Source organism: Daphnia magna, linkage group LG9 (assembly GCF_020631705.1).
Source record: "Daphnia magna isolate NIES linkage group LG9, ASM2063170v1.1, whole genome shotgun sequence".
NCBI classification, from domain to species: domain Eukaryota; kingdom Metazoa; phylum Arthropoda; class Branchiopoda; order Diplostraca; family Daphniidae; genus Daphnia; species Daphnia magna.
In genome coordinates this window covers 7,248,477-7,261,371 of record NC_059190.1, presented here as the reverse complement: position 1 = coordinate 7,261,371, position 12,895 = coordinate 7,248,477, and the positions used below count along the sequence as shown (strand labels likewise).

Sequence of the window (12,895 nt, the reverse complement as noted above, 5' to 3'; positions counted from 1 at the left end):
TTTTCCTACTTTGATTTGCCTCTGTTATCACAAACGTAAGTTTCAATTGTTAACTCGCTTTACATTGACGTAACTAAAATGTATTTTTAGCGGTTATGGAGAATTTTCAAAATCTGATTGGCCGCAGCGATCTCCCTGCCATGTGGTTAAGTTATGACACTACATTCAAGATGGGAGATTTTTATCTTTCTATATTGACCTACCGTGATACACAGTTTGAACAGAGGCCGGTTACGCAGCTTATGTATATGCTGCACGAACGGAAATGGGAGTCTAGTCATGACTTTTTTTTTTAGTGATTCACCGAAATTGTTCCTAAAATGACTGCAGAAAAAAAAATGGCAATCGCGACTGACGAAGAAACCGCTATCGTTAATTCAGTGAAGCGATACTTACCCACCGTGCATTGGGTACGCTGTTGGATTCATTGTTGGAGAAATATGAAATATAGCTGGCATCCTTGAACATAACCACACGGCCGGAGTGTCAGAATTACAAGCAAGATTTTATCCATCTTCTTCAACAGGATTCTGAAGAAGACTTTAAAGGCGAATTAATAGATTTGATGTGTTCATGGGATAAGGTAAAGTTTTATTGTAATTCCAGTTTTTACCTTTTACTAATCATAAATTAAATTTTCGCATCGTTATTAGAAATTTCAGGTTTACTTCAAACAGCACATCTATGACGATGCGCGGAATATGGGATCATGGGCGCTACGTCCATATGGATTTGAATTAGCTACTACAAATTCATCTGAATCGCTAAATGCTTCGCTAAAGCGATTTGTTAACTGGAAAGAGATGAGGCATGATGAAATAGTATTTGCCCTTTTGGATTTATCGGACATGCATTTTGCAAGAATCCGAAGAGGGCAATTTGGTGTTAGGCGACGATAACATTTTGTTACCACATCTCAGACACCTCTATGACATTAATAACCCAGGAGTTGAAATACCCAAAAGATATCCTCAGATGATATCTTAGAACGCCCCAGCAGAGTTGTCGCGTTTTCATATTCCGGGTGTATTCTCCCCATTGGTTTGGGAGAAAATGGTGATGTTTTTTCTCCCAACCCAATGGGGAGAAAACACGACAACTCTGCTGGGGGGAGAAAGAAAGGGGAAAAAAGGATAAATTGATAAATTGGATTTTCAAATTGAAATTCATTGGGTTAAATTTAAATGAAAAAATTTGAAAATGATGTGTATTGTAGAACTAGCATAGTTCTGTTTTTTGCATCTTTTCCCGTAGTTTTATTACAAATAGTTCACTAATAATAGGTCGTAAAAGTAGCCACATTTCCATAAGGCTCTCTCGCGTGTTCCGATACTTAGGGCTCGGATTAAAAACACCCCTTCCCAACATTGAAAAAATCTTTTAAAAAATCACCTAATAGCTGACCCCTATAACTCCCTACAAAAAAAAATTGGTCGCTTTCCGACGAATGCGCTGTATTTAGGAGCGCCGAGAAAATCGCAATTTCCCATAAGGTTCTCTCGCGCGTTCCGATACTTTAGGTAGCCACTGTATATTTTTAGGTCCCCAACGACTCCAATAGGTACTATGATCCTAGTGGAAGCACCAAGCAGCGTGCAATAAAAATTATAGAAAAAGAACATATATCACTTGACCCAAAAATACAAAGCTGGACGGTGAAAGGGTCAACGGGCAAAAAATACTGTGTGGAACTATTCAACAACGGTGCGCAATGTCCGACTTGTAGCTGTGTTGCTACCAGTACGTGCTGCCACATAATGGCGGCAATGATTTCCATAAACTGCGTTTGGCAGTTGAAAAAGCAGCCAAACACCACAACTATGAGAAAAAATCAACTAAAGGCAGCTGATAAGAGGTCAGGTAGAAAGAAACCTCGCGTTGCTGATACAATTAACAATCTGACGAGAAAACGCCGATTATCTCATATAAATATTTTAAACGCTTCTATCATTAATGGAATTTTTAAAAAACAATTTTTAGGTGGATGACGATCTCGGAATTATGGAAGAGCTACTTGCGGAACAGGAGGAACCATTTAACGATACATTTGTCCTTCCCCAAAATGCAAGTAAGTAATGCCAACGACAAAAATGCCGTCGATCGCGAAGCGAAAGGATTTTCGTTCTTTTTTGGCCAATATAGACAGAGACCTTGCCATGATATCTAAGAATATTAACACACCATTTTTTTTAGAAAACCATACAAATGTCAAATATCCCTTGTGGCCGGAATCAGAAAAAAACTTGGCCAAAGCAACGGGAGGGATGTTATCCCCACATCATGGCCCTCATTCCTGCCAGAGCAATGTCGGAGATGAAAAATTAAGCGAAGAGGCAACAACAACAAAAAACATTAAGAATTCTCATCTGCTGAGCATTGACGGCGACCGTGAAACAGCAAGCGATCGGTTTCCCATTAATCTTCCTGTGAGAATCTCGAAAAAAGTAATAACGGTTACAAACTTACCTGTTTGATGTATATATAATGTTATGTATTAATGTATACATAAATATATATGCAGAGAGAGAGAGAAAGAGAGAGCTAGTCTACTCTGGCATAAGTAACAATAATCCTACTTGTAATTGTCTATGGCAATTCCTACATCTACTACTAAATCTAATTGATAACACACTAAAATTACTTTATCTTTAAATTGCTACTATGTAATAAAATAACAATAACTTTATCTGTAATTATCAAAAATTTATAGGCAAAATCAACCGTTGTTCAGAGACATATTCCGGACGCGTACGACGATCTTCAAATCACAAAAGAATTGTCATCACTGGAGAAAAAAACAAATTTGGATCCTAGAGCGAACCACATACTGGATTCAAAAGAAATAGCCAGAATCGAAAAAGAAGAATGGCTGGGGACGGAACATATTAACGCAGCCTTAGCTCTTCTGAGGACTCAGTTTCCTAACATTGACGGACTTTTCAATGTCCAATGGGGACAAACCATAGAATTCCCGGCAGTGAAGTCAACCTGCTAGATACAGATTTTACATACCGGAACCAATCATTGGATCACCGCAGCCAATGGGTTTGGCAACAATAGCAATATTCTTGTTTATGATAGTTCGAGCAATATAAAGCTGAATTCTCATACTGTATACTGCGTTGCAAAAATGCACCATACAGACAAGGATTTTTTAAAAATTTCAATGATGCCCTGTCAAAATCAACAGGATGGATTTAACTGCGGCCCATTTGCTATTGCGTTCGCAACCACCCTTGCATTTCATCTCAATCCATCAGAGATTATATTTAACAAGGATGAAATGCGAAAGCACCTAATGAGGTGTATTTCGTCGGGAAAAATGGAACCGTTTCCAACCATGCCTGGGTTTTGCAGAAATTCGAAGTGGCGACATAACACACAATGGACATACGAAGTTCATTGCGTATGTAGAATGCCATTCGATGACAAGGACTGCGGTGTACCTGAAAGGTTTCGAACGGTAGTGGGCTGCATTAATTGTAAGAAGTGGTATCATCCCGAGTGCGAAATTATTCCACCGGATGTTCTGAAAGAAAAACGCGCAGTGTGGCGTTGTTCCAAGTGCGCTAATTAGCGGAAAATATATGTAATTTATTTGCCCGGAAATGTGTATAGACCAGTTTCGGATGCTGCGTTGCAAAATTAAAAAAAATCCAGGGGGGTTTCGATTGCAGGGGGAGATAGGAAAAAAGGGGGTTTTTGATTTATTTACCCTAGTAATACTTTTCCAATTCAGGAAATGTTCTAGAATACTACACTTTAAGACATTCTGCGTCTTCTCCAGTCTTTATAAATAATTAATCATCCCTAGTTTATCCATTATCCCTATATCCACATTTGAATCACCCATGTTTACATATTTTCTTGACACTAGAAACGCAAAAAATACTAAACAGCATCCCTAGCCTTTTACTTGAATTAATTTTCATGGATAAACTAGGGATGACTAATTATTTATAAAGACTGGAGAAAACGCAGAATGTCTTAAAGTGTAGTATTCTAGAACATTTCCTGAATTGGAAAAGTATTACTACTTAGCCTTTTACTTGAATTAATTTTCATGGATAAACTAGGGATGATTAATTATTTATAAAGACTGGAGAAGACGCAGAATAAACTGGAAAGACAGTAAATAAAGAACGATTCGGTATATACAATTCAGTATATTTAGTGACTAAATCAGTAAACAAGTTGTAACGAGCCAACTGCATTATTTACGCTTTACAGAAGATGGCAAATCTGCACGGACATTGAGTGTACGCAAGGTGTACACAAAGGCAACGCCCACATGACCAAGTGACCGCGCGCCACCGCTATCTAAGCCACACCCAATGTGCCACTTGCAATTCTGTATAAAAGCCGTGTTATTCGCAACAATATTCAGAGTAGAGTAGTGCCATGCTTCTTGGTTTGATTGTATTGCTATTGTAGAAGTCTAATAAATACACGCCTGGCAAATCTTACAATTGGAGGTCCCAACGAGACTTGAAATTGAAATAAAAGATTCTGTCACCGGTATAAGAGACTTCGACACAGTAGACAATATAATTGAATCAGGAGGATAAAGTACTAATAATTTTTTTTTTCTTCTCTCCTTCTACTTGCGTCGGTCAACAAAATCCATCACGGTAAGCGAATGCAGAAATCTTTTTACCACACACTACTCTCAGGACCGACTCCATTTACCCAGACTTAACTAACGAAACTTCACCATCACTAAACCCAAATTTGAAAACCCATGATATAACAAATCCTGACTCTGAAATCAAAACCCCAAGAGCCGCATTTATTCTCAGCTGGAAAGAATTAGTTGAATTAGAATACAAGTATACTAAGGAAAAATCAAAAAGTTATCAAACAACTTCAACAACAACCACGATAAAAGAATTGGAAGCTAGAAAAAAGAGGCAAATACAGCGGCGCATAACGCCTTATACCAATTTGCGTACTCAATATTAAAAGAAACTTTAAATACGCCAGACGAAATCACTCACGAGACGATAAGTAAAACAACAAAAACTATAAGAGATCAGATTCAGTCACTCGGAGGAGAATTTAGTAACGTAGACACTCTTTTACAACAGTTAAAAACTGTTAACGGTAAAGAGAAAGAATTCTTGATCAAAGTAAACACCGTTCTCCAAGAAGAAGCACTTGCGCAACAAGTCGCAGAGAAAAAACGAACAGAAGAAATCCGTTTAGAAAACTTTAACTTACAAAAACAAATTGCAAAAAAAGAAAGGAACCCAAATCAATCGACCGAAAAAATAATAGAAAGTAACGAATTTTTAAAAAATTCACTAGAAAAAACTTATCAGCGAATCAGTGAATTAGAACAAATAATTCGAAAAAACACAGAAAACGAAGAATATCTTAAAAAACTATTGAAAAAGAAGGAAGAAACCACAGCACATGTGGAAACCGAAGGTCAAGAAAATATAAACAAACTCCAAAACGAAAACAAGTTACTCCTAGAAAGTTATAATACCGTTAAGAAACACGAAAAAGCACAGAAAGAAAGAAGCGACGAATTAGAAAAGGAGGTAAGAGAATTGAAAAACTCTCTCGAAACAACAAAGGGAGAAAGAAGCTGTCTACACAAAGGGCAACTAGAATTAGCCGCAAGGAATAGAAACCTCGAAAGACAAATAAGAGATAAAGAAACACTCATTTCAACTCAGGAGAGCAAGATACAACGCCTTGAGGAACGTCTAGTGGAGTATAAGCAAAAAGAAGCTTTTTACATCGAAGCAGAAAGCGCAGACAATTCTAGAACAGAAGAACATACAGGAGAAGTTTCAAAACTAATAGAACAAATCAATGACCTAACATCACTAAGCGAAATAAACGACAAATCATTACATTTCGAATTAGATACCGAACACGTTTTAAAACAACAGCAAACTATTGAAACTCTAAAAAAACAACTAGAGTCCCAGAATAAAACAATAGAATTATTGCAGAAACAGAACGAACTTTTTAACAAAGAGAAACCAAATTTTAAAATCATGGGACTTGACCACGAAACTTCCGAGGAAGCTGAGACTTCGAGACACAACCCAATCGGAAAATCAACAGAAAAAACCCCTACCGCAGAAGAAATAGACATGATCAAAACCTTTACTCAGCCAATAGTAAAAGTATTGGGGGAACTATTCTCTCGAGAAGATAAAAAATCCATACCTCCATACAAAGGAAAAAGCACAGACAAAATGATAACGGAGTGGCTTAAAACAGCTGAGCACGTAGCAAGAAACAACAATTGGGACGACACCCAGAAATTACGTTTCTTTTCAGACAGACTTAAAGGTGAAGCTCTGGATTGGCACGAAGAATACGTATCGGAGCAAGGAGATGAACTTGAATACGATGACTGGCGATCAGCAATCATAGCGAGATTCCAAGACGCCTATGATCTAGCCGCTTTAAAGAAAAAATTGTTGCAGCTAAAACAGAAACCGGAAGAAAACTGCAGAGCATTCGTGTCAAGACTTAACAACCTATACGACGGAATCGAAGGAAAAGAAGAAAAACTTGACTATAACAAGACAGTTGTGGAAGACCAGCTCTTCAGTAAAGTAAAAAGGATGCGGGATACCACAAAAATTAAAATTTTAATCCAAGGGATCTTACCAAAAATAAAAACGGAACTTTACCTACGAATGCCAGAAGATGCCAACGACTTCGATGCACTATGCAAACAACTGTTTATTTCGGAACAGATATTGCAAAACAAAGAAAACAATGACGACAAAGAAATAACAGCAGTCATTGCCGGCATTGCACACCATGGAAAACAACAGGATTTCGAAATAGAGAAATTAAGACAGAAAATTTTGGAGATGGAATGTGCTAATAAAAATGAAATATCACAGGAAAAAACTGCAGTCATAGCAGCAACTGACCAATACGAGCCCCGCAGATCACAATCACGGGAACACAATTCAAGACCACAGTATCCGAGAGTGCGATTTAACAATAATCAGCAAAACAGCCGCGAATCAAGCTACTCACGCAGCCGAGAACCAAGTTTTTCCAGAAGCAGAGAAGCCAGCCCATATAGAGAAAACTATAACGCCCAGAGGGGAAGGGAAAGTTTTCAAGACCCAACAACGCAACGCCAGACACCTTATTCATACGGGCCACATCAAAATGGCCAACGGCAATTAAACCAAAGACAATTTCAACGGCCTCAGAATAATTTGTATCAACCGCGAAGAAATATTTACCAACCCTCAAATTTTGGGAACCCTCAAAATCAGCCATGGCGTGAATCGACTGGTGATCAGTATCAACCACGAGGTCAACCTTTTCACAACACACAACCAGCGAAAAACAGTGACATTACGTGCTACAAGTGCAATAAAAAAGGACACATTGCAAGAGAATGTTGGACAGATATGGCACGTATCAACCGTCAACCACGACGTCAAATGTAGGAAACCACTCACTCTATAATTCTAATAGCATTAATCACTATCATGTAAAACCTAACTTTACGGCGGAAATACCTAAACTTATACGTATCCCAATTAGAATTTGTGAAAAAGAAACAAAAGCTTTAGTAGACACTGGTGCAGCAGCAAGTTTAATTTCATCTAGCTTTTATTTTAACATAAGTAATAAAAATTTAAAACAAATAACAAATAGCGATGATCCGATATTTAGGACAGTATCAGGACAAGAGCTAAAATCATTAGGCCAATATGAATTTAAAATAACAATAAATAAGAATCATTTCATTAACCACAACTTTTATGTAATGGAAAATCTTAATGAAAATTGTATCTTAGGATTAGATTTTTTGGCTAGCAATAACGTAAAAATTAACACTAAAAATAAGCAGATCAGTTATGATCACTATGGAGTAGAACATAGTTTTTGCGAAAGTATATTGCCATTGTATAGCATTACTTTTTCCGAAGTGGGAATAAATATCCCACTAAGACCTTTATCAAATGTAGAAGAAGAAGAACTTCCATTAACTACAAAAGACTACATTAATTTAGAAGCTTTTAGTCAATTAGATTTATCAAGCCAGGAAAATAGAAAATTAGAAAAGAAGGACTTTAAAATACCCAATTTTCCTAATGAAGTAAAAACAAAAATTGAATGGTTGCTTGTAAAAAACGAAAGATTGTTTGCAGATAAAGAATCAGACCTTGGGTTGGCTATTAATGTCAAACATTTCATTAATACGGGAGCTAGCGCACCAATTAATCAGCGTCTGCGTAGAACGCCTGAAACGCTAAAAAATACGGTAAAATTGAAGATTGATAATATGCTACAAAATAAAATAATAAGAGAAAGTCATAGTCCATTCTCAGCAGCAATCGTAATGGTTAACAAAAAAGATGGTGAAATGAGAATGTGCATTGACTATAGACAATTAAACAAAATAACAATAAAATATAGATATCCCTTACCTAGAATAGATGATACCGTAGATGCATTGTGCGGTTCAAAGTATTTTTCAACATTGGATTTATTAAGCGGATACTGGCAAATAGAAATAGAAGAAAGCGATAAATATAAAACAGCCTTTATATGTGAATTTGGACAATATGAATTCAATCGTATGCCATTTGGATTAACAAATGCACCAAGCACTTTTCAAAGAGCAATGAATAACATCCTGAAAGATGTACTTTTTAAGTTTGTATTGGTTTATCTAGATGACATTATTGTTTTCAGTTGTTCGATTGACGAACATATAAAACATTTAGAAGAAGTTTTTAAATTGTTGACAAAAGCGGGTTTAAAACTAAAACGAAAACAATGCGAATTCTTTCAAGAGAAGTTGGACTTTTTAGGTTACATAGTATCAGAACAAGGCATAACACCAAATCTTAAAAAATTGGAATCAATTATTAATTACCCTGCACCTAAAAACACAAAAGAATTGAGTTCATTTTTGGGACTAGCAAGCTACTATCGAAAATTTATCAGAGCTTTCGCTGATAAAGCTCATCCATTGACAGCACTGACAAGGAAGTCAGTCGAATGGAAATGGGGGGAGGAACAAAGGGACGCCTTTAATTGTATAAAGAACTGCCTCATATCTAGACCTATTCTGAGCTATCCCAATTTCACGCGCGAATTTATCATCTATACGGATGCATCAGGATACGGAATAGGAGCAGTCTTGGCACAAATACAATCTCCACCTCAATCAGCGGATTCAGCTGCGACCGACGAACAGGATCACAGTGAATCAGACGACCTAGAAGTCGTCATCGCGTATACTTCTAAACATCTGAACGATCGTGAAGCCAAATGGTCAACAACAGAGAAAGAAGCATATGCAATCATTCATGCTGTAGATGTATTCAGAACGTACTTATACGGCCGGAAGTTTACGGTATTCACTGATCATCGACCTTTAGAATGGTTGATGAGCAAATCCGAACCGGCAGGACGACTAGCAAGATGGGCATTGAAATTACAAGAATTTGACATCGTAATCGGATATCGACCTGGTAAGTCATACCAAAACGCCGACACTCTTAGTCGTATTCCAATATTACCCATTGCTAAAGTAGAATCGAAAATAGAACACCAGGTTAATAATTTGGAGAAAGAATGGACTGAATTACAGCATGAAGATAACTATTGCCGAAGAATAATTGAGAACCTTAAAAAGATACAGAACGGCAATAAAAAAGGAAATATAAATGGATATAAGTTAAATGAGAAACAATTGATAAATATGGAAGGATAGTAGTTCCCATCATAAAAATAAGAGAAATCATGGAGGAAAATCATGATCACATATTAGCAGGACATTTAGGTATAACAAAAACTCTAGCAAGACTACAAAGGCAATACTCTTGGCCTAATATGCGATCTGATGTCACAGCATACGTTAACAGCTGTTTAAAGTGTGCAAGACGAAAAGCATTTGGCACGAGTAAAGCACCATTGCAACCTTTGCCACCAGTAGATAGGGTATGGGAAAGAATTGCAATGGATGTAGTTGGACCAATTCAAGAAAGTGTTAAGGGATATAAATATATTTTAGTATTGTCAGACTATGCCAGTAGATTTGTCTTTACATTTCCAATGAAAAATCAAACCGCACAAACAATAGCCAATATCCTAGTAAATAAGTTAATAACAAAATATGGAGCCCCAGAAATCGTGTTGACAGATCAAGGAACAAATTTTTTATCAAATATTGTTCAAGAAATATGTAAATCATTTAAGATAAAACAAATGCGTACCACTGCATATCATCCACAAACCGATGGATTGGTAGAAAGGTTTAATAGAACGCTATGTGATATGCTTGCTTGTTATGTGGTAGACGAACCCGAGGAGTGGGACAGGTATCTGCCATTCGTCACATTCGTATACAACACGTCTAAACAAGCAACTCTGAAAGATAGCCCATTTTACCTTTTCTACGGAAGAGAACCCATTTTACCAAACGACATCAAGATCAACCGTCATTACGAAATGGAGGGAAATCAACATGAAGAGTATTCTCGCCAGTGGAAAAAGGCACAAGAATTAGCGAACCAACATTTGTTCAAAGCTCAAACGAAGCAGAAAAAGTATTATGATGAAGGGACAAAAAGTGTCAAGTACAATCCCGGCGATCTGGTACTATTAAAAGCACCACCTCAAGCCGGAAAATTTATAAATAGATGGAATGGTCCATTTAAAATCATACGCGGTTTCTCAGAAATTACGTACGAAATCCAAAACATTAAAAATGAAAAACATAAATCGATTGTTCACTGCAACCGACTTAAACCTTATATGGCACGAGATGCTCCGGCCAAACAAGAACAAGAGATCGAAGCGAGAAAAGCAGAAACGACAGCCATTAGACGAAGACCAGGGAGGCCTAAAAAGCAACTTGGACTGGAACAACCCATAATATCATTCTTAGATCCAAGAATGCTATTCCCCAATCCAATAGACCAGACTAATTCTGACTTTAGGACAACCTCACGATATAATTTAAGATCGAGAAATCAGGCATCCAATTTCTAAAAAGCAATTAATTTTTTTTAACAGATGGAGAAAAAATTACTACTCTTTTGCATTCTAACTACATTGCAAACAACCCACACAATCTTCTCGTCTGTATGCGATTGCAACTATGTTAAAACACGAGGAATTCTAGATATTAACTCACCATACTATTGCCAAAACCCCAGCACTAATCATCAACCACGATACCTAACAAATTATACGCTAATGACTAAACAAAATCCAGTAAAAACTTGGAAAGGATGGACTTGCAAACAATGGATTAAGACTAAGAAAATAACCGGATCTTTCTGGATAGGATCTTTTGACACAGTTTATTCACAGGAAACAAAATTGCTCTCAGCAATTGAATGCTGGGAAATGGTAAATAATAAAAAATGTGGGGGTAATCTTATGCAGGCAGGAACAACAACGTTGAGTTTTACATCAACTCCTACAGGGGAAGGGAAGTGGTATGCTATCAAAGAATACCATGCATTAAATTGTTTAGCAGAAGAGATAACATTAAAACAAGAGACACCAGAAAGCTTAGTGGAAAGTCCATTTGGATTCTTAAACACCACTCAGCAAGAAGGGGAGTATACACAAAATCATAACACCATAGTATGGGGAGATAGATCAACAAATTCATCAAATTCACAAATTATTTTTAAAGGTGAAGGGTATATAGAATTAACAAACTCAATGATTAATGTAAATACTAGCCGTCTTCTTGATAATAACAAGCAGATAGAAATAACTTTCTCTAACAAACCAGATATAAATAATAAAGAATTTGCCCAACCTGGATTTAAAGTAGTAGGGATGCCTTTAACATTTCTTATTTTTCCAGTAGAGACGACCACAAAGTTATACAAGAATTTTAAAATTTCATTACCATCCTGTGAGAACCAAGTAAATGTAGATACATGGTCTTGCAATGAATACGCAGATCCAATAGCGAGCAAAGTAAAACGGTCGACTAATAACGAAATTGAATTTCTTGACAATCGTGCTAAGAAAGAAGCTATGGGAAAAAGACTTTACAGCATATCGTATGCATGGGGTTCGATACGAATGGGACATCCTATAATAACAAACGTAGAAGAAAATGGAATAATGACTAAAAAAGATACAATTGCGTATCTCATGGTTAATGGTTCATCAATAAACACGCAAGTATCAGTCCACAACCAATATGATATCCAAGATCCTTTGCCAACAGGAACAAAATTCGAATACATCGTAGATCACAGCATAAGGCTTATGAACACTAACATCTGCATCGTGGCAAATGAAAACAATCAAATTATGGCAGAAAATTGTACCGAAAAAACATCAAGATGGATACTGGATTTAATTAACTACCAATGGATTTCTCTAGAAACAGGCCTGTGCATCACCTTACATGATGAAGAAGAAGGACGAGTTAGATTGGCAACACTAAAAACGTGCAGTAGACAGGGAACAATTAGTGAAAATCAACAATGGGTTATCGAAATCCTAACAACAAACCCGGATGTGTTGGACAATTTCCCAGATGCATCCATTGACGAATTCGAAGAAATCCAGTTGGAACAGAGGACATCAGTAACAACGACCGTCAGTTCGCCAATTTTTGGAGGATTATTGAAGCGGAACCATGGGAGAGGAAACATCATATGGGACATGATAGGATGGGGACTAATGAAACATGGTAAGTCACCCGATGAAAAATGTTTAACACACAATGGCGTTAACAAACCAATAACACTCGAAGCATGCGATCCTAACTGGATCAAATGTCAAACAAGCCTACAAAAATTATTAACAAGTAATGACCCCTTGGTGCAATCACAAACAACCGTGGCTAACTGTAGCGAAGCATCTAGCAAGGGCCAAGCCTTCGAATATTCCTCAGACTTCACGATAA

At 37.0% G+C, this 12,895-nt stretch overlaps 1 protein-coding gene across 1 annotated transcript; it reads left to right on the top strand.

Annotated features, from left to right (window-relative positions):
- The first annotated feature begins 10,461 nt into the window (after positions 1–10,461).
- On the top strand, positions 10,462–12,895 carry LOC123475658. The gene is made up of 4 exons (XM_045178656.1): positions 10,462–10,608; positions 11,029–11,835; positions 11,893–12,679; positions 12,843–12,895. Exons 1-4 carry the CDS (start codon positions 10,462–10,464, stop codon positions 12,893–12,895), a joined length of 1,794 nt encoding a protein of 597 aa, XP_045034591.1.

Excerpts from the sequence above, each read along its gene's own strand:
- LOC123475658 (XM_045178656.1), top strand. The coding sequence starts at position 10,462 with ATGGAGGGAAATCAACATGAAGAGTATTCTCGCCAGTGGAAAAAGGCA. Across the intron at positions 10,609-11,028 it reads AGTACAATCCCGGCGATCTG|ATGGAGAAAAAATTACTACT; the intron begins GTACTATTAAAA and ends TTTTTTTAACAG. Across the intron at positions 12,680-12,842 it reads ATGGGGACTAATGAAACATG|CGAAGCATCTAGCAAGGGCC; the intron begins GTAAGTCACCCG and ends GGCTAACTGTAG.